Source organism: Heterocephalus glaber, unplaced genomic scaffold (genome assembly GCF_053883595.1).
Source record: "Heterocephalus glaber isolate CG9 unplaced genomic scaffold, H.glaber_assembly_v1.0 deba00000546, whole genome shotgun sequence".
Classification (NCBI taxonomy): domain Eukaryota; kingdom Metazoa; phylum Chordata; class Mammalia; order Rodentia; family Bathyergidae; genus Heterocephalus; species Heterocephalus glaber.
This window is the reverse complement of record NW_028258147.1, coordinates 19,007,670-19,033,110: the sequence shown is the minus strand read 5'-3', so window position 1 is coordinate 19,033,110 and position 25,441 is coordinate 19,007,670. Positions and strand designations below refer to the sequence as shown.

The window sequence follows — 25,441 nt, the reverse complement described above, 5'->3', positions numbered from 1 at the left end:
ATGAAACACAGATCATGTGAATTTCTGAACATAGAAAGATTTCAAGTAAGCATTGGAAACCAGGTTTGATGTAGGCACTTGCACCTATTCTCTCCTTCCTCCCCATGAGTTATCTACTAACCACCACTCCCCACCACTTCTGTGCACAAAAATGCACACATTAATATATGACTCCAGCATTTGTTATTCCAGCTGAAATTCATCTCATAGCCTTGCCTGCTAGAAGCACAACTTTTATGTCAAGAGCTGAGATATTTAAGGTTTTGTTTTTCTTTTACTATCACCTGCTAAGTTCCATCTTTATGTACACACATATTGAACTGTGCTGTGAATTATGATAATAATGTTTGCCTCCAGTTTTTGAATCTATGCATATAAAACAGGAGTCTTTTCTGTCACTTGAACTATCCATACCTATTTGGGGCTGTCTTACTGCACAGTTGTCCTGGCCATTCCCTGCCAAGCTCAGAAAAGATACACTGAAAAGTTTCTTAGCAGCTTCTTTGCATCAGAACTCACATTAACTCTATGGTCATGTTTTATTCCAGACATTTCTGAGAAATTCATCAGGCTGTGAAGTACGCAGTGATGAGTATCGAACAGAATTTACCACGGCTTTGCAGCGTGTTGACTTATTCTTAGGCCAATTCAAACAAGTGCTCCTAACATCTATATCTACCTTCATTAAAGGAGATCTCACCATTGCTAATCTTGGGACGTCAGGGGGTCGTTTCATGCAGGTAATTGCTTTCTGAGTGTCTGTGTCCGTCCTGTCTGGTATTATGTAGTTAATATGGTTTTGTTTTTGCAGGAAAATATTTGCTATAAACACTGTAATGTATAAATGACAGCAGAAGCTGGAGACACAGACTAAAAGCCAAACAGTGACGGTTGCCCCACTTTTTATGAAGTGTAGGGCCTATTTTTGTTAAGTTTTTGAAGTGGTTGCTTTAATTTTCTTTTTTGGAATGGTTTGGGGTTTTTTTCCATTCATAACTTTTATCACGTGACTGGAAAGTAAAAATGAAACAATTAAAGCACTTCCAGGCGATGTTTTCCTATTCCAAGGGAAGCTAGGGATCAAAGGAAAGCTATTGTGTGAACCATGTGTCTCCATGAGAAGAAACATTCACATCATTGAGAAGTATTGGCAGGAGTTAGGAAGGGACATTACTGTCAGAATCCCACTGTAACTCGGGCTCTTCCACAAAATGGTGGGGTCAGACACAAAGAAGTTCAAATACTCATGGGAAGGGGTATCAAGAAGTGCTTTAATGGCTAGCAGCAGTATATCCATAAAATAAATATTCATATTTTAAACTTGACTGAAGTTACTATGTTTCCTAGCTACAGGAATCATTGCAGAAACTAACATGCTCTAGTGTTGGATTTGTTTTACTGCTTTAGTAGTTATTGCTGCTTTCAATATGAATTCATTAGTAGATTCTTGATCACTGCAGAATGACAAGGACATACATGGAAATGTTAAATTTCTATGAACACTAGAAATTTCTTGTAAAGTGAGATGTCTATTTCATAATTGTCTGATTCAGTTAACATCCTGATCAAACAACAGCTTCTAGTAAACCAATTGAGGATGATGATGTTTTCCTATGACTTGCCCATTTGTATGTCCACTATCTTTATAGTAGTATAGACTTTGGTCATTGCCATATTTTGAGAACTATAAAGCATGTTTGTCTTGTACTAGTGGACATGGTGGAATTTTTTAAAGTCATAAAGCAAAATAAAATCTTCCTAGCTCAAAACTAATGATACAGATCCTGTGGTCTAAATGTTCCCGTACTAGTATCCCCTGCTCCTGTTGCCTCACAGCCAACTACACTAGTTCTCCCCTTCCTTTTTCTTTCCAGTTCATTATGTTTATTTACCCACCTCACCCAGCCTGACCATTTATTAGCATCCTTAGCTTCTCAAAAGCTGAAGGAGAGTAGCCCAGTCCTCCCACAGAGACAAGCTCTCTAATGTATTTGAGTATGGTTGTATCTGTTCTCCTTGTAATATTAATTTGGGCTCATATCTTTTTAATGTACATTGATTATATTCTATAAAATTCCAAAGGAACATGAGAGAAGCTTGCATCTATTGCATTCCTAATGTATGCATGATATGGCTTACATCCCTTTATCTTCATTTCTGCTTTTCTTTTTATTTTCTAAATTGTCCATTATCTTGCCAATTCAGGTTCATGTTAATAAGCTTTTATGGCCACTTTAAGTCTGACAGTTTTCTTTTAACATCAAAGATTTCCTGGTCTATTTCCAGATGTTAAAAGTTTTAATAAAATCCCATTTTTAAATAGGTTGCTTTAATAACAAAGTCCTCACTATCTGCGTGATATATAATGTATCAATCTAATTATAATAGAAATGCTATAGCAGATATTTTATTCTTGTCTCCTAGCATGTGTATAAAAAAGCTATCTTATACCATTAACTGTGCATCCAAAACAAAAGGTGAAAATAGATACTTACTTCATGAAAGTACTAGTCCAGGTGACTTTTAATTTATAAAATGTGTATTGAGAACCTACTAAATTTGCTTTAGTAGGCAAATAAGTGACACAAAGGAAACAGTGATGCAGAACTTGCCTTTATGAGCTATAATTTTAGGAGAAGAAAAAAAGCAGACACTTAACAATAGTGTGTACAGACAAAGGGCTCTCGAGACCCACAGATTGATTTCTCTGACACTTGCCTAAAGAATTCCATTAAATTTTATGTAAATAAACCTACAGCATTAGAAGAATCAGATAGTCAACATCTCTGAAATCCAGTTTGTTTATAACAAATAATGGTTGTCGGAGGGACTGGGCATGGAGCAAAGATTAGAGACCATCCAGCTAGATCTGTCCCAGCAGTGACCTCCTACCAAGTTCTGTAAACATTTTGACTGAGCTAAAATGCTAACTCTGTAGCCAGCCTGTTTCGACAATTCACATTTTTAATAAATACTATGGAGTTTCTGTTACAAAATAAAATAGACATATTTTTTCTCCAAAGACAGCTGCCACACAAGAAGAGAAACAGAAAAATGATTTTACTTCCTTCCTACCCAGCCTGATGGCATAGTTGCTTTGCACATTTTTTCTAGCAAGGGTTTGCAGCTGTTTCTGCCCTTACTATTGTGCTTGTGTTCAGCTCTGGCTGGGAACACAAGCTACATCCCCAGCTGTTGGGTGCAAAGTGAATCAGGTATTTCACAGTGGTTATTTGATTAGAAAGAATTATATTGTTTAGTTAACAATAGTATGTGTATGGCAGCGAGGACCGTTTTTACATGTCCCTAACATTTAAACATGTGTAATTTATCTCATACAGGTGCAGCTGTGTCTAAGTACCTTGATGTACACAAATATTTGAGTCTCTATATCTGTAGAGCCATGTCAGTATAGATTTCAAAAACAGTGTTTATTTGTATGATCACTCTCTAGGGATGCTTTGAAATAAAATAATATGATGAACAAAATGATGTTTGAGATAGTGTAAGTTAACAGTGAGAATATGCATTCTTATAAATTGGGCGGGGGGAGAAGATGTAGAAAATAACAAGACAGGAACCTTAGCACAATGTCCATGGCTGTGTGGGAGAGGGAAGAAGGATTCTCATGAAGATCATAGGACTAATCACAGGGATTGCCCACGTCTCCCCTTCTGAGCTCCTCATCTAATCTACATCCAAAACAATGCTTGTTTGATATTTTTTTTTACAGCACTTGTATAAGGCCTTTAATCTCTAAATGCAAACCATTCCTATTAAAATATTTGTGCATGACTGTCAGGCCAGGGAGAGTGAGTGGATCAAGGACGGGGTTGAGTGGAGAGGCCCTTTCAAGATTTTTTTCAAGTTCAGCTCCACAAACTTTCACTGGGCAACTGCACCATGCCTGCTAACAGTGACCCTTGCCAGGATTCCATCACAGCTGCCATTAGGCACTTTGCTACCATCCTGGCTCTTTCTTCCTCCATCACCCTTTTCCTTTCTCCCCAATTTTGTTGCCCCCGTTACTGTTACCACTCATTAACCCTTTTTATCTCTGGTCATAACTAGACTGGTTGGGTCTTAAACAGGAAATTTAAAGAGGCAAGGATCACCTAAAAAGACGTCCCTTACTTATGCTCATTATTTGTGGCCGTTACTCAAAGAGTTATGCTAGTAATTGGTGAATTTGAGAATAATTACTCACACCCAATGAGAAGAATCAATTCATCTGTTCACCTGACTTCAGATTCCTGAACCACCATCATAGAATATCAGTGCTTTCACTGGAAGCCCGTGGAATACATCACATTTGGAATTGTTATTTTAGAATATGTAGACAAAGATCATTAAGTCAGCAATGCCGTGGGCATTATGCAGAGACACAGCCAAATAAAACTAAACTCAAATGCTATTTCTTCTTTAAGAATTAATTTACCCACTTCATTTATAAAATGCTCAGATAAAAATATCATCAACCTTTTTAAAAAATGTTATATACCTTAATTGATCCTCAGTTTATTGCTTTAGAAGAAAATATGCCAGTAAAACTTCATTTATAAAAGAAACTTATTAGCCGGGTATGGTGGCACACATCTGAGATCCTAGCACTCTGGAAGGCTAAGATAGGAAGATAGAAAGTTTGAGCCCAGCATGGGCAATTTAGCAATTTAACAAGACTCTATCTCAAAATTTAAAAATTTTTAAAAGTATGAAGGCCTTAGGTTCAGTACTGCAAAAGAAAAAAAATTATTCCATAAATAATAATTTTAGGGTTATATCCGTAACTAAAAATTAAGCCCGGTTATTTAGTCTTCTAAAATGAGTTAATGCATGCTATTGAAGGACATTTATTTCATATACTATCATATACATAGAAATTTGAGACATCATAAATATTTGAAACCATGGGAAAATGCAAAGCTTTTGTTTGTTTTGGTTTGGGGTAGCAGGGAGTAACTGGAATTTCTTGCATGGATACTTTTTGGAAAGAACAGAGAAATACTGTAAGACATGAGATATGTATACCCATAGTTTTTTAACTTTGATCACTTTTAAATTTCAGAAATATGTATTCTGTGTGTAGAGTAGCTAATCCTCCAAACAATATATTTGGAATACTGATTTGAAAGTATTGGTTATTTTAAAATTTTTACACATTTCTAGCTTGTTTCATTTTTAGGTGTTTGAATTTTTTATGAGGTCTTAATCTGGTATTAATTTGTTTTGACTCACTTTTCACTCATTTCAAAAAACTGAAACGTATATACAAATCAGTTTGTAATAGAGGAAAAGCACTTTGCTTTTTGGATATACCTGGCCTTTGTAGTGGCAGTCTGGTATAGAAGCGTTGTTCACTATCAAAGAAAGTAAAGGAAAGAACAGAGTAAAGCTTTATTTAATTCAACTTTTGCCACCTGGCAATTTACTTTATCACTTTTAGTTCTGAGCTAACAATGCCAACAATAAAACTAAATGTTTATCTGATTGAAACAAATTACTCTTCTTAATTCTAATTTTTTCTAAATACACAGCAATTTCTATCACATACTGAAGAAGAGAATAAGCCTCAAGCAGGCCAGAAGTGTGAGATGCAGGAAGCCATACCCTGAAAATACACGTTGAACTCTTGAAGGCTAGCTAAATTCAGAAACATGTGAAAACCCCATTTCCTCATCAAAGATTAAGTGGGCTTCTAATTGCAGTATATTCATAAAGTAATAGCTATGCCTTGAGGACCTATTGTGTCCCAGAGTCTGGTCTAGACGGGGAATACAGGGTAGCAGACACACTCCCTGGACCTATACCATTACATCCAGGCATAACCTGGCCTATTTATTAATAATGTCATCATCTTCATTCACATTCTTTCTTTTTGCATCTCAAATTCGAATAATTTATATCATCCTTCATGAAGAATGAAATTTTCCTTATTCCTTAACAGAAAACTATTTTTCTTAACTTTTAAATGAGAAATCAGTTTAGATGGAATCAAAGCTCCTGTTCAGTTTTTACTTGCCTTGAAATTGATCTGTGTATTTTTTGTTCTTATAAAAGGAAAATTCACTATGATCTTTTATGCACACATCTTGATTGCATTTTAATCTACATTTCTATAAGACTGAAGCATCTACCACAAGGTCTGCGGTTACTCTGTCCCAGGAGAACCATGTGAAGGGCCGAGTAGTCCTCTCCAAAAGTCTACCCTCCTAAGAGGGACAACATGCCACTGACACCTAGAGAGTTGAATCCCAGATCAGTGTCTCGTTCTGGAAATGCAATGCCAATAGGAATTCCCATCATTACTCAGATCTCTCCAAGAATACTTAAGGGTATAAAATATTCTTAGTCCACAGCAACTGATTAAAGCTCTGGCCTTTCAGCCGGAACTGCCATCTTCCAGTAATTTGTCAAAATGATGAACACAAAGGGAAAGAGGAGGGGAACCTGGGATATGTTCTCTAGGCCTTTTAGAAAATATGGGGTTGTTCCTTTGTCCACATACATGCAAATCTGCAAAAGGGGTGATATTGTAGACATCAAGGGAATAGGTACTGTTCAAAAAGGAATGCCACACAAATGTTACCGTGGCAAAACTGAGTCTACAATGTTACCTATATTACCAATACCTAGTATGGGTATTGTTGTAAACAAGCAAGTTAAGGCCAAGATTCTTGCCAAGAGGATTAATGTGCAAATTGAGCATATTAAACACCCAAAGAGTCGAGATAGCTTCCTGAAACATGTCAAAGAAAATGATCAGAAAAAGAAGGAAGCCAAAGAGAAAGGTACCTGGGTGCAACTGAAGCACCAGCCTGCCCCGCCCAGAGAAGCACTTTGTGAGAACCAATGGGAAGGAGCCTGAGTTGTTGGAACCTATTCCCTATGAATTCATGGCATAAGCTGAGGATGTAGCTCTGCCATGCAGCACCTAATTAGTGGCTGAATGCCCTAAGCCCTACTTCAAAATAAAAAATCATCCTGTGTTGTAAGGATGGTTTTCTTAATTGAACAGGTGTGTGATGTCTTTACATTAGAGAAACAAATATTTGGAGCAGATTCTCACTATAGCCAGTTAATTGTGTCAGGTCTTTACTCTTCAGTGTTTTTCTTGCTGAAAGATGTGAGTTATTGTGCAGATGTATACCCAAATGGCCAAATATTTATGAAATATTTATATTGGCCTGAAGATCTTCTAAATCACCTTGGGGACAAGATGTATCAAAATAAATGGAAGTCAGTATATGGCCTTTCAGTTAAATAACTTGTTTAAAGCACCCCCCAAAAAAGCTCTGTCTGGTTTTCCTCTGCTAACCTCCAGGGGCCCCTCCTTCTTCTTCAGGGGATCCCCCCCTATCCACACTTTATCACATCTGTGCTGCCACCTCCAGCTCCAGCTCCACGAACCACACCCTATGTCCGGCTGTACCTCCAACCCATCACCACTTCTGCCAAGCATAAGAACCCAGGGAGTGGGCCTCTTCTCCCACTCTGTGGTTCCCAGTGAGAATCCACTTTTGTTTCCTTTCACCTCTCCTCCATCTCCCACCTCTCTGGAACCCTGTTTTACAGAGGTCCAGTGTGGCCATGAGGGCAGGTTCCTCAGAACACCGACTGAGGTGCTGAGCAGGGGATGCCCAAGGGCCTCAGTCTCAGGCAGGAGACTGTGAACCTCCAGAAGTAAACCTTCCTCTTACTTAATTTAAGAAAACATTTGGCAGAGAAATATAAATCAATACAACAATGAAGTAGCACTTCACACCCACTAGGAAGTTAGAATCAAAATAGAAAACTACAAGTGTTAGTGAGGATAGAGAATTGGAACCTTACAACACTGCTGACAAAATAGTAGAATAGTGCAGCCTCTGTGGGAACTAGTTTGGCAATGCCTTAAAGGTCAAATATAGAATTACTACAAGGCTCAACGGTTCTACTCCTAGAAGTACGTATCCAAGAGAAATGGAAATATATGTTCACAGGAAAAGGCATACATGAATGTTCCTAGCCACATTATTTACACAGCCAAAAAGTAGAAATAACCCAGATGTCTACCAAGTGGTGAATAGATACATCAAATGTGGTATGTCCATAAAATATTATTTGGCAATAAAAAGGAGCATGGAGCATTGTGCTAAGTGGAAGATGGAAGATGCCAGACACAAAAGACCACATATTGTAGGGTTCCATTTATGTGAAATACCTAGAACTGGAAAATCTATAGAGATAGAAGATAGATTAGAGTTGTGCAGGGCTGCAGGGTCAGGGGAGATTGAGGAATGCTGGCTAAGGGGTCTGCGTGATTTCTTTTTGAGGTACTGAAAGTATTCCAAAGTTGGTTACAGTGATGCTTGCACAAATATGGGACTATCTTAAAAAACATTGAATTGTCCACCACATACAAACACGTGTGTTATGTTAAATTGTGTTCATCATTCTTAAAGAACATTCTAAAGCATTTTAATTCTGCATATGATAAAGAGATTTGCCCTTTATATATTCACACAAAATTATTTTGTTAAGGTTTACAAATATGGGGGCCTTGTCACGACAGTTTTCTTTATCTGTACATATATTTCTACCCCCTCCCAGATAACTTATGTATCAGTGTTTCCTAGAGAAACAGATATAACACGAAATATACAGATACATAAGAATTTTCAAGATTGTTTTACAAAGGCCACCCACAGAGCGGGATGAGAACGTCTGTCTGCACACTGGGGACCGAAAGATCCGGTTGAAGGTCTGGAGCTCACTGCAGTGTCCTATGCACGGGTGTATCAGGAAGCCAATGGGTCTGTGATGGAAGGCTGAAGAGTCTGCACTGGAAGCCAGGAGATGACATCCGAGGTGAAGGCGAAGACTGGAGCTCCTTCAAAGAAACAGAAGCAGTCTTCTTCATTTCCCCTTTGTACCATCCAGGTGACAAGCCTCCCTGGGGTGGGTCTTCCCCACCCTAGGGTGTGGAATTGCTGAGCCAGTTTAATTGAGCTGTTCTTACTCAGGTTGACTCAATCAAGCAACCACCACAACTTACCACAACCATCAAGAAAATTCAGATTCCTCCCTTCCTCCAAAAAATGTATTAGCCCTGTATTTTCAAGAGCATTAAAGAAAAATATTCTGCAATCTGTTGATTAGTCATTCATTCAGTAGAAACTTTTTAAAAAAGAATTACTGGTCTTCTGTTTCATACTAATTGTTCTAAGATTGCTCTAAATATTGTTCTAAATTTCTATTTATCATAAGAATTAAATTTATATGCCAGATTCTTTTCTTTTCTTAAAAATATCTCCATGACAACAACAAGGAACTCCTCTAATTCTTGTAAGCTTTGCTTCACAGTGTTTTGACAGTCAAGGTGGTTACTCAATGATTTAGAGTTCTGGCAATAAGAGAAAATGAGGACTCAATGATAGAAAAGCATTCTTGGCATTTTGCAGTAATAGATGTCACTGGAGAGAATGGGTTCATGATCAACTAACAAGGTATTTGCATCTGTGGAACAACCTCTGCTCAACCTTTCTGAGAGTCATCCCAGTTTTCCACAGGGCCTTCCCACCTTCTCTTATTCACCCCATTTTCCACACCAAGCAGTGCTTATCCTAGATCATGATTAAGAGTGGATCTCTGCTAGCTGAGCTGGTAACATTCATTTTCTCTGTGCCATGGAAAACTATTTAGATGAGAAGACTTTTCTCCTTAAGCACACAACTTGTGCGACCAGGATTACAAACCTGCAAGGCAAGCATATTGAGAAAGCTGTTTTAGTGCTTTGATTCACCAGGGTTCTTGGGAGCCCAAGTTGAATTTTTTTTTTATTAGTATTTAATCTGGTGCTCCAAGAGTCTGGCAGTTGAGTGTTTAATAAGAGCTCAAGCACACAGATTCTGGCATTAGATACAGCTGCTCCTTGGAAACCTGACTCTTACTTTCTGGCTAGAATTCTCTCTTGTGTTTTCCTTAATGCGAATAATAATGCCTACCTTACGGGATAATAGTCAGTGAAATCTCTATTTAAAGCACTTAGCATAGGGCCTGACTCAATTATGTATTATGAAAGTGCAATGTACAGGGCTCTCCGGACAAAGTCTTGACAGGGTAAAAACAAATCGGTCAGTCCGAGTCCAAAGGTGCAAAGAGCCTCTTTATGAAGAGAAAGAGAATGGTTAATCCTTTCTGGAAAATGAGAATTTGGATGAGCTTCAGGTATTTGATAAAGTCAGATATGATGACCCAGTAATTAAGAAGAGATTGCTTATTACCGATATGGGAAATTATTTTTAAAAGAGCAAGAGTACAGGAGCAAAAGTGTTAGATATTGTGTTACCATACAGCTCAACAATTTCACTTCTAACAGTGGCAAAAAACTACAGCATATCATTTCAAAGCATTCTTAGAGATGATTGTTATATAGCAGTTCTGTGTAGTATGGAAAAACCCGGGGAGGCAAACACAAAATGATAATATCTATAGGAAGTTTCATAGTAATGAATAATCTGCAGTGAAGTGGAAAGCACACAATGAAATGGAGAATAGAGGCAGGGTATTAGAATAGGCTGGTGTTTTTGTTGTTGTTGTTATTGTTTATGACTTGTGTGTGAGAAAAGGAGATTTTCTTTTTTACCTTTCCAGTCTGAAGTAATAAATAAATGTGGAGTGGGGAAATGAAAGGGAGTAGAAAAAAATGAGAAGCAGTGAGCACTGGATTGCAAATTCAGATAAACCAAAATTTAGATAATTGGGGGGAAAGGTTTGGTAAGTCTGACATCTGACATTCTGCTTGTAATCAGAACCCAGAGGAAGGTGAGACTGGTAGTTGAACTTTTTTACACTTTGCCAGCAAGGGTGACAAATATCTATTAGGCCCTAATTTAGGAAATAACAGTAGTTTTTATCTTGACCAAGTGAGCTTTGAGCCGTGATTTACTTCTGAGCAAATACAGCCATCCTGCTTACTGGAGATGTTTTGTCAGTGCTGAGTGTTTGGGGTAGAACAAATGTTAGAACAAAACTGTGTGATATTTAACTTTCATGGCCCTGTGTAAGCTTGGTTAGTTCATCTGTCAACAGGCTGCTCTCTGGGAACGTACCAGGTACTTTGGAGATCTTCCTGAATTGTTTCCGGTTACTTGGCTCCTTCATTGTGCAGAAGGAAAAAGAAAAACTTACTGCTGTTCCCCAGAACATTTCCATGTTGTATGTATTCGTTACAGTACAAAGCAGTTAATTAATCTTATTTTCTTTCCCACTTTATGATTAACAAATTTGTAGGAGAGTGTTTTTTTTATGATTTTTTTTTTTTGGTACCAGGGATGGAACTCAGGACCTTGTGCTTGCAAGGCAGGCAGCAGAACCACTGAGCTAAATCCCCAGCCCTAGAGAGTGTTTTTTTAATCCTAATCTCACAGATGCCCATGTTTGCCCCACAAGTTCACACTCATGGCAAGCAAATGCATTTTCAGTGCAGTGTAAAAGATTATTGGAGATGTCAGGCAATTTCAAAGAGCAGATAGATTTCAAACACAGAGCTGTGCTCAGCCTCCTACACTCTCATGTATATGCAAACTGATGGCCTACTCAAGAATGACAGACTCTCCTGAGAATTCCTAAACCCTCTTAAAATCTGTGTTCATCTAAGATAATCACACTGATCTTATCTCAGTTGTTGATAAAAGTGTCTGAATTTCATTATCACTGGGTTCTAGGAACAGGGCAAGTAGAAATTATATAGGTGGGAAACATCCCAAAATAGAAATTCCTGAAAGCAAGAATAACACCAGTCATAAAACATCATTTCCCAGGCATTGTTAAAACCATCAGGGTTTATTTTAAAACTGGGACAAGAAGTAGAACTTTATTTATAATGCAAGGAAAAACATATCATGAGACAGCAGTAAATAAAAAAATACAGTACATCAATTCAAAGTAACAAAGGGCCTATTTTGACCTCAAAAGATCTATAAATATGGCTTAAGAGTAAAGAAGTTGGAACTAGCTACAGGTTTCGAGATTCCCAATCCAACACTCTTACCATTAAGTCAAGGGAAACTGCTCCATAGGGAGGGTCAAGAGGATAGATTAAAAATAATCTAGAATTCTTGTAGCATACATGGTATCTTCTTTCTGGCTAGAGTTTTGGCTCCTCCAGTTCCCAGTACAATTGTGAGGATTTGTCTGCATGTGCTGGCTGATTAATTGGAAGATCTCCTTCCCTAGAAACCATTAAAAAAATCAGGCAAAAGTCTGTCTTGGGGGTTCAAATAAATTGGCTTCAAGGAAGGAGACTAAAAGATGTATTGACTTACAACTAGATGAACTGTTGGGCCTGTAGTTCAAACACCCGCCAACTCTTCTAACCTGTTATTTTCATTATTATCCACATATTCTGCTTACATTTAAACAAAGCTTGTTGGAACAGGGTGTATCCTTTTTTATTTCTCAGGTTGTGGTTTCTCGAACAGTATCATCTACCCCTCATGTGAATTTTCCCTTGGATTCCCATCCTGTGTCTCCAGAAGTGATTGTGGAGCACCCATTAAACCAAAATGGCTACACTCTGGTTATCACTGGGAAGAAGGTAAGCCTTGTTCTCACAGGGAGTTTCCATAGTTATGGTTCTTCCTAAATGGATATTTACAGCCAGTATCATTTGGTTTTTCTTATAACTTCTCTCTTCATCTTACATTTGGCATCTCCTCCACCAAGTTTTTTCTCAGTATTCCAGAAATGTTCCAAACTAATGTAACTTTTTATTCATGCATGATTAGGCTTAAGGGAGGTTTTCTTCTTAATGTACACTTTTCCTTTAGTCCTATATTTTTCAGTGAGAAAAGCAAACACAGAGAATGAGAATTATAGTCCTTATGGTAGAACTCTAGTGCAGGCAGATAAATCCTGGAAATGTGTGTTGAAATCTGACTTCAGCCATTAGTCCCTTTTCTCTGAGAGAAAGATGTGCATCTTAGTATCAGACCTCACTTAAAATTTTCCAGGAATTCAAATGTGTCTTCCTTAAATTGTACTCTCTGGTAATTTCAAGATCATCTTGGGCAGGGCCAAGTGTCCCTTCTGTATATACCCTCTACCTTTTGCATGACAATGCTTATAAATTCCTGAACAGTAATGTCAGTTTTTATCACATAGATGCCAACAATAGAGGGAAGGAAGAAATTTGATTTTTTTTATTTTAATCACTTAACCATTATTACGTGATTTGCTCATAGGTGCTCTCTCTGAGAGACTCCATAAGCTGATATTTATATGTAGCTTCTGTGTATTCAGTTTTTACTCACCAAACCAAACAAAACCCCTTCTGGAAGCCCTTTATATCACTTTTCTCCACAGATTACAAAGATCCCGTTGAATGGCTTGGGTTGTGGACATTTCCAGTCCTGTAGTCAATGTCTCTCTGCCCCACCTTTTGTGCAGTGTGGCTGGTGCCACAATCAGTGTGTGCAGTCAGATGAGTGCCTCAGTGGGACATGGACGCAAGAGAGCTGCCTGCCTGCAATCTACAAGGTAGGAATGTCTGCTATCATGCATGATTTGCAGTAAACACAAACCTCACTATTGAAAAAACAATTCAGAAATTATTTTTTCTCATTTAGCTGTAAGACATCAGGGGAAGCATTGGGTCACTCCTGGATTTATCCCTGAGTGTCCTTAGGGCACCTCTGAGTTCTGCGGCTGAAGGGCTTGCTTCCTGTTCACTCTCTTTGGGCAGCTGCCTTCCCTTAGTGCCATGTGTATGGTTCATGAGTGATAATGCTCCCCATTTCTTCATACTGGAGCGTGTTCCCTCCTGACTCACCATTCTCTGATTCCTCATCACTTACTTTATGCCAGCTGCCCAGACATGAGTCTCCACCACTGAGACAGACCTTCTCATTGCATAACCAGGACCCCTAAGGTGAACCATGCAAGCCCACAGTTCCAGCCATACTAGGGCAGACAGGACAAAAGGTTTCTTCCTATCTGAGACACAGAAGGCAACCCTGTATCATCATACATAGATTGGAGGTTGTTTCCCAGGAGATGTGGGAGGCAAATTGAGGGTCAACACTCATAGGTGACTGAGTTTCACCTCAATGTACCTAAAAGAGAAGTAAAGGCTCAACTGATGACTATACTGGCATCTGCAGTGCTATAAGCCCTTTCATCCTTTAATTCCCTGCAAAAACATTTACTGAGAGCACACCACATGGCAGACCTTTTAAATACTGGGACACGTAGTCCAAAAGAAGACAAGCGTGCCTCCTGCTCTTAAAGAAATTAGTTTCCGGAAGTGGACATTGACCACAACATTGCAACCGCACTCTCTAATCTATTGCCTTATTTGTTTAAGCATATATCTGGTACTATGAAAGTCTCCCTGGCAATTATTGCATAATTTCTTGGTCCAAGTGCTGTACATTTTGCTTTAAAATACTTCCTCGTTGAGGACCCGGTATGTATTTTTCTCTGCACGCATGTAGAACTGTTGGACTTTAGTAAACAGTTCTTGTGAAAGATGTAAGTTAAAGGTCTTAGTCACCTGGTTCATGCTCAGGTAAACAAAGTGTGCAAGTCAGAACAAGAACTGCCCCCAAGCACATGTCTGTTTTCATTTAGTTATGGTTTCAGGCAAGATTTGCAGTGGGTGACTGGATTTTAAACCAAATCATTTTCTGTTAGGTGTGACAATTACCAAGTTTTGGCTTAATCAGGCAGAAAATAAACTGAGGGAGAATAAAACAAACTTAAGTCTATTCTATAGTATTTATGCACATTTTTGTTGTCCAAACAATACTTAAAACCAACACAATACTTTTAAAATCTCCGTGCACTTTTACACTTTTATAAACATACAGACTTGGCAATTTAAGACACCAGAAATTTGAACTCTTCATAGTCTATGAAAGAGATGAGAGAGAGTGTGTGTAAATGCACTCACACACAATTAAATCAACAATTTTATTTCAAAAATAGCCAAGTTGGTATTTTAAGTAAAGAGCAAAGTTGATAACCATTATAGAAACATTTAATTTTGATCATTGTGCTCCCTGTTACTAATCATGAAAGTCATGTTAAGATGCTCAGAAACTGAACAATATTTTAGAATTTTCTGGAAGCAGAGGAACTCATAGTTTGAATCTGCCTCCTCTCACACATCCTCTAACTCCAGCACTCTACGTTTGGCAATTTTTAAAAGGTTGCATTGTATCATGAACAAGTCTTTCAGGCATGGGCTGTACAGTTACAAGGAAAGTAGTGCAGCTGAGTCCATAAATCCCTCTCGGTTCATAGTTGTTAGGAAGATTTCATGCTGTGCTAGACCGTGACATTTAGCATTCTTACTGCAAAGAGTAAGACAGATTATTCATCTTTTTCTTATCTGTCTTAAACTCTACATGCACAAAATCCAGCAAATGCATAGTTTCACTCACCAATACATGCGCGTTAACCTGCTTTTCAAGGTACAACATGTTCAGGGCATAAAATTCTTTACAACTTCAGATAGGAGAGATAGCAGGATTATAAGCCCATTATTTTGTTTCATAAGTGTCATCTGATCTCATACTTAAAGGGGAATGAAAAATGCTTCAGAAAAGGAAGAGGACTTTCCTAATATATTCTGAATTTATCAGGATAACATGGTCATATCATATAGGATTGAAGTCAATCCCAGTGAGACAATAAACTATTTTTTAGTTAATCAGAAGACAGATAAGAAGCAACAGCAATATCTTGTAGGGGGTAGAAGGGCTATAGGCAATACATTGCCAGGATATATTTGCAACCTTTTTCCTGCCAAACCAGAAAGGAGGCTTCCATTGCAAATTTCAACGTTCAGGGATTTTTTCTTTCAGCTTTCTCATGTTTTATCTGAAGGGTTTAAAAAACATGATCATTTAAAATACTGGTGGAAGGGGCCAAAGATTCAGCTCAGTGGTTCCACCGCCTGCCTTGCAAGCGCAAGGTCCTGAGTTCTATCCCCAGTACCAAAAAAAGCATAAAAAACTGGTGGAATGGGCCCATCATGAGCACAGTCTTTCACCTGTGAAAGGATAAGAGCTACTTGTGTGGACACATCTCCCCTATCCAGACAAGTAGGAGAAGCAGCCTCCATGGCTTCATGCTGGACTCATTTTCTGTCCACAAATATCTCTACACTCCAGGATAACGAAGTTTGCCTTCCCAAAGCTGGGAAGATGGTGTGATGCTTGACCATGTCCTTCTTTTTCCCCTGGAAGAGTGGAAGTTACCCCTTAATCTAAGAGAAAAATGTTCGACCCAGAGAGAAAAGCTGACCGGATATGGCCTTTTGAATCCTGTGTACAGTAGAGGTTTTCTAATACTCATTCCTATGGCCAGAACACCAGTTCAGCAACTCATTGTCTTCTCTCAAATCATCATCCAGTCCCTTTGCCTTTTGTAGAAAGTGATGATGTATATCGAGTGACAGACTTTAATTTTTTACATAGGAAGTGGGATGTAGGCAGTGGGAACAGGCCCATGTCAGCATTGGGCAGCTGTTTTCGATGGAGAAGGCTCCTCATTAGAAGAGGGAACAGCAGCTGTGTGAGAGCCCCAGGCTGAGAAGAGACCTGGGAGGGTTGGATGTCTTGTTCTCTCCTGCTGGATTTCTAACATAATAATAAATAAAATTTTTTCTAGTAGTTCTCATTTGGCTAGACATGGAAGAGGTAAATTTTCGTGAAAGGCATAACTGTGTAATGGATTTTTATGGGTAAAATAGCTATCATAAAAGCATTAAGCTAAGACTTTAAACGGGTTTGGTAACAAGGGTAAGTTAAGACTTCAGTTTGCGATTATTTACTTAGGAAGGATCGGAATGTTTGCAAATTTGAATTTTGCTAAAAAGCCTTCTTAATTGTAAGAGTTGCACAAACTGAGCTGTAGCAAATACCTTTGCTGGCTTTTGAGTTGCCTCTGTCTTAGTGCTATTTTCCCACCATTGTACTTTATAGCACAATTTACAATATACCCCCCCAAAAAAGAACATTTCCTTTCTCAATTGTCACAGAGCTGCCCAGAGAAGCTTATTTTTAACTTGGAAATGTGTTTTTTTTAAATAGTTTTAGCCTAAGAACAGTTGTCTTACAGACTTCATAAATACTTAATGCTACCTTTATATCATGGTTACCAAAGCTGTATTAAGAATCCCACATTTCTCATTTAACACACCAAAAGTTAGCTTGCAATATAATGAACCTTTTATTAAACATTGAGCATGAGATGAAAAAATCAATCTTAAAAATGAGATGTAAAATAATGCCAATGGAGATAACTAGAAAGATTGCTACAGTACTGATTTTGGGTGCTCTCCAGCTACGTTTCTTTTTATATCTCTAATAGAAATAGCATATTGTATGTATTAAATGTTATGCAGTATTTGATTTTACATCGTGTACATGCTGTACATCAAACAGTGACTATGTAAAGAACAATGAAAAATCCTGTCAATAATAAATGTGAATTAATAGGTATAAAGAAATAGATCAACTTATAAGAATAAAAAAGTAGATTCACTTATTTATTTATTGGTATTTGGCAGATAGAAGATGCTTTATAAATAAATGATGGATGAATGGTTGGCACATATGTAATGAATACCATCTATGTGTTTGGTATTATGATAGCTGCTGAATACAACTGTGTAAATGCAAGGTACCAAAAGATGTACTTTTACCGTGTGAATTTCTTCTGTGGCTGGGGAATGCCATAGAAACAAGAATGTGGCACACACAAAGCTCATTCACTGAGCAAGGTGTTAATACCGACGTTGGCTGACAGGGTCCATGAAAGGAGTTTGGATGGGGAATTTGACTGGAGGCCCATGAAGGTGGTATAATCAGTTACAAGCAAGAAAGAGTCTGGGCCCAAAGTGTTTACTGCTCCCCAAATGAGTCCACTTCAAAGTGCCCCAAAAGACCCCTCATTCCACCCAGGCTGACTCACTCTTGTTCCCATTTCTGGATCCAAAAAGAGCTTGTTTCATCAGCATGTAAAATAATTTTAATGTTTATTCCAGATGCTGTTGAATTTGTGGCCCTTCTCCTTTAGTGAAAATTGAAGTTTTACTAGAATGTGGGATAACTTCAGACTGTTAGGGTACATAGTTTGTTTTTGTTTGCTTTACCCACATATGAAAAAAATAACATTGGATTTTTTTTTAGTTCTATGTTTTCCTTGTAGGTTTTCCCAACTAGTGCACCCATTGAAGGAGGGACAACGTTGACCATATGTGGCTGGGACTTTGGATTCAGAAAGAATAATAAATTTGATTTAAAGAAAACCAAAGTTCTCCTTGGAAATGAGAACTGCACTTTGACCTTAAATGAGAGCACGATGAATACGTAAGGATCTTAAGACGCTTTGCAGGGGTGTGCTTGGAAGACAGGTTTTGTTTTTGAATAAATGCTTGTTAAAATTTTCTCAAAAAGCTCATTTCTTGAATTAAAAAGTGTCTTCGGCCTGTCACATTCCTTGTTTGCCAGGTTCGGTCCAGCAAACCTGTTAGAGAGAGAAATGAAGACATCAGAGACAGAAAATATCTTTGATGAGGGGCCAGGGGTCTTCACCGAAGTGGAGTAAAGCCCTGAACTGACTCAAACCCCCAGATTTATCAAGGAACAACAAAGGCAAAGAGTTCTGCTGAGCACAGATGTTTGTTTTAGGTAGCAAGGCAGGCAAGCAAGGCATGGTGACAGTTTGGCTGAATAATTAATTTTATGTAATTGTCCCCTAGGGAGCTTCCTTGTCTTTCCCACCCAGGTCCATCTCTGCCAGAGCCGGCAAAACACCCTGTCTTCAAGACATTTGGACTCCTCGGAGTTAGCAGTCTTCTGCCTTCCGAGGCAACTCAAGCAGACATCAACCCATTGGGTGTCACAAGGAGCTCCACACTTGTGGATTTGCTTTGTTCTTTTAATCCTGTTACAAGGATTAGGGAAAGGGAAAGGTGGTATGGCCTAGCTGAAGAAAAGAAGAATCTAGCATGTAGGGAGTTTTTCAACCATTACTGTCACAACCCTTCAGAAAGTTTCTAGGTAGATTTGAAAGAAAAGTAGTCTTTAAGTCTTCAAATATAGTCTCAATAAGCTATTTCTATAAAATCAATAAACAGCTCAATACAGACATCCTCTTGTAAATTCATCTGCTGAATCTTAAAAGTATAATAAAACCACTCAATCACATTTTTCAGACTGATTTTGAATGCGCTTAAGTTTACATTCAACTAATATATATTGGCAGTGTACTGTATGACATGTAACTCACTTGGTCTCTCCAAAGTCCTGGGAGGTGGTGATACCATTCCTATTTTACAAAGGAAATACGTGATATTCCACAAATAGAGTGTGCTTAAGCAGAAGTGATCCAGACAGTAAGAGCCCAATGGGCCTTCAAATGCAGATCTTCTGATCCAGAACCTTTGCCTATTCTACCTTGTTCTACATGCACCCTCTACAAACTCTGAATTCCATAATGAACAGAGAATCCTGAAATCATTAGTTATTATATACTAACAACATCAAACAAAGTTTTATTGGTTTAATCTTTATGTCTGAGCCTATTCTATTAAGTGACTATTTTATATCTAATAGAATTTATAAAGGGTTATAAAAAATCTCATCTATTCATTTTACTAAGACAAAAATATCAAGTAATGTCATACTTGTTAGCTCAATGGCAAAACAAATCAATTCTAGAAATCCCCTGTAAGTTCTCCAAAACTCTTAAATACTCCATTATAAATCAGTATCTGTAAAAATGAAACAATCTGTTCTCTTCTTTTAAAATCTATTTAATATAATAAATTATATTTAAACTTTTCAGAATTTAATATTGTTGATTAAAAAATTATTCCATATAAAGCCCATCACAATTTTATTATTCTTTAAGTGATTTAAACGTGTGACAAGTAAAACCATTAGAAATGCATCTGTTGATATATTGTGATAGAGAAATTTGGCCTATTTATGGCTATCTGGTTTTTTATAGGTTATTGAAATATCATTACTTTATTTTAAATATACTAAACATTATAATTGTATAGGCTTAAATTATTATGCACTTTTTTATTATACACTTTTCAATTGGTGAAATCTGCATTGATGAGACCTAACATTTCCTGTGTTGTCTGTATAACCACTGTTCTACAGTCAATATAAAATTTAGCATAATACTGAAGAAGTAGAATTATATAATTTTCAGCCTTAATTCCACAGAAAACTCTGCTTGCTATTTAGCCCAGTCAGCTCACGATCTGAAGTTAATGTCTCATCATAAAAAATCAACCAACCCAGAGAATACCTATGGATTTGTAATATATCAAACTGCTTTTTTCCAGGTTGAAATGCACAGTTGGTCCTGCCATGAGTGAACATTTCAATATGTCCATAATTATTTCAAACAGTCGTGGAACAACACAATACAGTACTTTTTCCTATGTAGTAAGTCTAAGTATTACTTTTCTCACAACTAAAATGTTTGGTTTTTACTTAATTTTTTTAGATTTATACAATTAACAAGTTATGTTGTTTTATTTTTATCTCCCATTCAGGATCCTATAATAACAAGTATTTCTCCAAGTCATGGTCCTAAGGCTGGTGGCACTTTACTTACTTTAACTGGAAAGTACCTGGACAGTGGAAATTCTAGACACATTTCAATTGGTGGAAAAACATGCACTTTAAAAAGGTGGTATAAATTTATTTTTTGTTGCATCTGCCAAGTTGGATTAATTCTTGTACATAAGAAATCAACTCGTTTGTTCTTTCTAAAGTGAAAAAAGTCAAGATGTTTATTTATTGTTTACTTTCCTGCTTACAAGACTCAGAGATCCACCTATTCCCCTTTTGCTCAGTTTTCTACCTTTTCCTTCTTATTTGTTAATCCCACTTTTGAGTTTTGTCTTTCCATCCATGCTCTGCATTGTTATTTCTCAATATTCTAGTTATATGATGAACTTGAGGTTCTGGTAATTGACAGTAACTTAAAATGAACATTTCCATCAAGATTTAAAATTACTGGGTATCTTCCCAAAAGAATTTAAAATATCACACCACAGCAATATATGCGTACCCATGTTTATAGCAGCACAGTTTGCAATAGCTAAAACCTGGAAACAGCCCAATTGTCCATCAACTGGAGCCTGGATAAAGGAGATGTGGGTTTTTTATAAAATGGAGTTCTACTCAGCCATAAAGAATGAGAAACTAGTGTCATTTATAGCTAAATGGATGCACATTGAGGCCATACTCTTAAGTGAAATAAATAGGACAGACATGTGTAAATACCGAATAGTTTCTCTGGTGTGAGAAACTGAACGTGTAAATAAGGATCAAAATGTATAATAGATAATGTGAAACAGGAAGAAAAGGTCTAAAGGGGAAGTGGGAGGAGTAGGGGAAAGGAAAGAACGGACAGAAAAAAATATGAGAAAAGGAAAAAAGGGAAACAAAGCCTTTGTAAATAGGGAGGGATAGAGGGGTTGAAGGGAGAGCAGGGGAAGGGGAAAAAATAAGAACCAAGATACATCATGTCAAGGTACAAATTCCCAATGTTGAATGTCATCATATTGTATACCTAAAATGTACCAATAAACTTAATGAATAAAAAAAGATTTAAAATTATAAGTCACTTTGGGGAGGGCAGAAATGAGAGAGACTAGGCTTGGAAAGAGGTTATGTTTCTGCTTCTTAGAGTCGAAACAGATCAGTTTACTCAAGGACCAACAGTACTTTAAATGCCAGTGCTTTAAATGCCAGATGTTTTGAAGTTAAGGATGACCTTTCAACAACATAGCTTGGGATCAAGTCAAATGTAAACAGCCTACACTATAAAGGGCTTTTTTTCTCCACCACCTCAGGAAATTCCCATTTAGGCACCATTGAGTTATATCCTTTGATTTATAGATGTAATTCTAAATGATGTGTACCTTGAAAAGCTTTCTAAATTTATCTTATTTTTTTCAGTGTATCAAATAGTATTCTTGAATGTTATACACCTTCCCAAACCATTTCAGCTGAGTTTCCTGTTAAGTTGCAAATTGACTTAGCCAACCGCGAGACCGGCAGCTTCAGTTATCAGGATGACCCCATTGTCTATGAAATTCACCCTACCAAATCTTTTATTAGGTAAGTAACCATTTCTGGTAGGTATGCAAAGTAATGGGCATAAGGGTGATTTGACTAGAACAGTCAAGAAGAAGTGCATTTTTATTCCTGGCTTGGACCCCATTGCATTTCTTTTGAAGGCTTTCTTCCCAGTTCAGTGGAGAAAATCACGTTCAGATTCTGGGTACAGTTTGACTTTACCCATACTAGTTCATGCCATGAAGCATTTTGAATTAAGCTATATTTTAAATAGATTGCAATAAACTAGTTCATTGTGCCACCACTGATTGCATGCATGCTCTTACGTTTATGGACATGTTAATTCTGCACTAGCCACAATACGCCAAAGTAGAATCACTTTTTTTCTTCCATTATTCAATGTATGTTTTTTTCCAGTCTGTTTTCTATGCAGCTTTTCCCTATCACAGACTCTCTGAATCAGTATCTCATTGGAGCCAGTTCAATCTGCCCTGTTTCCGTTAATTCTATCATTCTAGCAACAATAGTTAGCGTACATTTTTTCTTTGTTTTTTTAGAGAGAAGAAATATTTTTATTGTATATTTGGTGAACAAAAATGCAAAGGCTTTTCTTTAGCTTATGAAATACAAATTTTTAAAAATATTTTCAAGTTCAATAAGTTGTTTCCAAAGAAGAAGTACCCCTTAGCTTCCATTTGACTTTGGCTTGTTCCTCATGTAATCTTTTGCATGTGATAAAATTGATCCTCTCTCTTAAAATAGTTGGTGGAAAGAACCTCTTAATTTTACCATTTTTCTATTTGATTTTGCCAGTGGTGGGAGCACAATAACAGGTGTTGGAAAAAACCTGAATTCAATCAGCATCCCAAGGCTGGTAATAAATGTGCATGAAGCAGGAAAGAACTACACGGTGGTGAGTCCTTTGAGTGACAATTTTACTCAGAGCTCTGCATCTCTGTCTCTGCCACCTGGCTTTCAGGGCACATGGGAAATTTTGATTTTGTCTTTAATGTTTGTTATTTATTATCTTTGCAGCATGGGTCAAATCATGTTGTTTTTATTCAATAACTAAGATTGTCTATCATCTTGGGCCGACATAAACATACACATACAATGTATAGACACAAGTGAAGACTGCCAACTGGAGACACTTTTTAAAGACAGTCTGTATAAATAGAAATCACATTCTTCCGTGCATCTTTGTGGAATTCCACATGGAATATCGACCCTCTTGTTCTAAGAAAACTCTTAGATGGGCCAGAGATTTAGCTCAGTGATGCTGCTCCTGCCTCGCAAGCTCACGGTCCTGAGTTCGATCCCTGATACCAAAAAAAAGAAAACTCTTAGATAAGCCCTATGGCCTTACAGCAGCATCCTTGTCTTTCTAAGCAAAAGATATCCAGTGTTTTCTTACATTTCCCCCTACTCTTTTATCAGTCTTGTCCCTTTGTTAGCACATTATCAAATGCTAAGAAAGAGCATTAGACTATGACATATCCTAGGATGTGGATATTGCTTTTGTCATTTCGCTACCTTTCCTTATTTTATTTGCAAAGTCATTTTGACTTTGACTAAATACATCCTTAAACATGATTAATCCATTTTATGCACTAACAATTTCAACAGGTCATATTCAAATGGCAGTTTTAAGTCTAAAACTCAAGAAGGTTGGAGTTATTTCCAAAGATTGCATACCTTTTGTTGATGACTATTATAAGATGCTATAATCTAGTTGGACTTGTTCACTCAACTCAGAATGAAAGTTCTGAGTGCTCCAGCTCAAATGTGGTCTTGACTGTGTAGGTGATTGATTGAATTACAGCACTTTCTTTGAGATTCCCTATCCAGTATTTCTTGAAGACTAAAGCCACTGTGTTCTTTAATTACAAAAACCAATCTGAGGCTAAAAATGTCAAACTAAATCACCAAACACTAAGGTCATCTCAAATGAGATTTTTCTTGACCTTCTCAATCAGCCACATTGCATCACCTCTAAAGAGTACTATTAGATTTTTATCATATTCCTAAGAGATTATACTCTAGGGAGTCACAGCATGAAGTAAAGGGCTTTGAAGCCAGTCCCCACACGTGGCCACAAACAAAGTTAAAATACCACTGCTATTAATTTAGAGGATGTCAATTCTCCACAAGCAAGCCTAGCAATTTTTCATTAACCAAACCAGAATAACAGTAACCTTCTTTGGTGTTGGCATGTGACTTTTTAAAGTAGAAATCTAAGGAATTATTAGTTTATCTAATTAATATCAACTCTACGTAATTAAAACGGTAACTAAATTTACTTTCTTCTCCTTTGTCAGCATTAAGATGACACAAAGAACAGCTCAGCTTCATTCATTTATTTATGATCAAATATTTTTTTAAAACACCTTCTAGGTGTCAGACATAAGAGATGAATGTTTCCAAAAAGAGTCAACCAATGGTGGAAGATAAAAATTTTAATAATTTACATATCTGGACAAGTAAACTTCTATTGTTTTTAGCCACAAACGTGTTGATACAATAGAACTATGCATTAGAGTTGAATGGAATTGAAAATTCAGTGGTTGTATTTTACTGTTGTTTGTGGAAACTCATAAAAAATGTGTTCCATGTTCCCTGACACTACAGAATTTAAAGATAACCATAAAAAATTGAACTCATTTATTACTTAACAAATGAAAACTCATGATTGGGCCTGATTTAGATATATAAATCCAACCTCAATGACTTTAATTCCAATAAACTTAAATATTTTAGAATACAAATAATTAACTTCTTAACAAAATGTATATTAATTTGTTCATGCACATTATGATCCAGATGCCCACAGTTTATTGTATAGTTTCAAAGTTGATGTTATGTAAGGAAGTATTGTGATAACAGGCAGTAAAATTGTTCATTTCCATTTTTCAAGATGATTGGAATAGGGCTGAGGATATAGCTCAGTGGTAGCATTTGCCTAACATGCTTAAGACTTGGAGTAGATCTCAAGCACTGAAAGAAAATCACTTTTAGCATATAATATTAATTTGATGTAAAACTAAATAATAAATTTTACTCACATTCTGTCTTGTTATTTTTACCTGCTTACAGCATACACATTTTAATGTAGAATAATTTTATAAATTACTTTTAAGAGAAAATATCAAACACCAAATTGTTTGTGCTTTTTATGTACATCCTGAGGCTTTTTCTATTGTGAGCATAAGTAATTGTTTTATCTCCAACTAAACTTGTTAAAGAAAAGGAAATCTAAGGGATGTTGTTGCTTGTTTATCTTTTCCTTGGAGGAAAGCAACCATTTAACCTTAAACATCACTTTGTGTTGCTAGTTTTACCCT

At 37.1% G+C, this 25,441-nt stretch overlaps 1 protein-coding gene across 2 annotated transcripts in view; it reads left to right on the top strand.

Annotated features, from left to right (window-relative positions):
* Nucleotides 1-25,441, top strand: part of Met (MET proto-oncogene, receptor tyrosine kinase) — a 134,153-nt gene that overhangs the window by 74,308 nt on the left and 34,404 nt on the right. The window contains exons 3-10 of one of the 2 annotated variants that reach the window (XM_004865263.3): nt 549-740; nt 12,443-12,577; nt 13,345-13,518; nt 18,199-18,359; nt 20,354-20,456; nt 20,567-20,703; nt 21,981-22,142; nt 22,914-23,013. In XM_004865263.3, coding sequence (XP_004865320.1) covers nt 549-740; nt 12,443-12,577; nt 13,345-13,518; nt 18,199-18,359; nt 20,354-20,456; nt 20,567-20,703; nt 21,981-22,142; nt 22,914-23,013 — 1,164 coding nt within the window. The remainder of the gene's footprint in view (nt 1-548; nt 741-12,442; nt 12,578-13,344; nt 13,519-18,198; nt 18,360-20,353; nt 20,457-20,566; nt 20,704-21,980; nt 22,143-22,913; nt 23,014-25,441) is intronic. The other variant, XM_021244778.2, reaches the window with a different exon arrangement.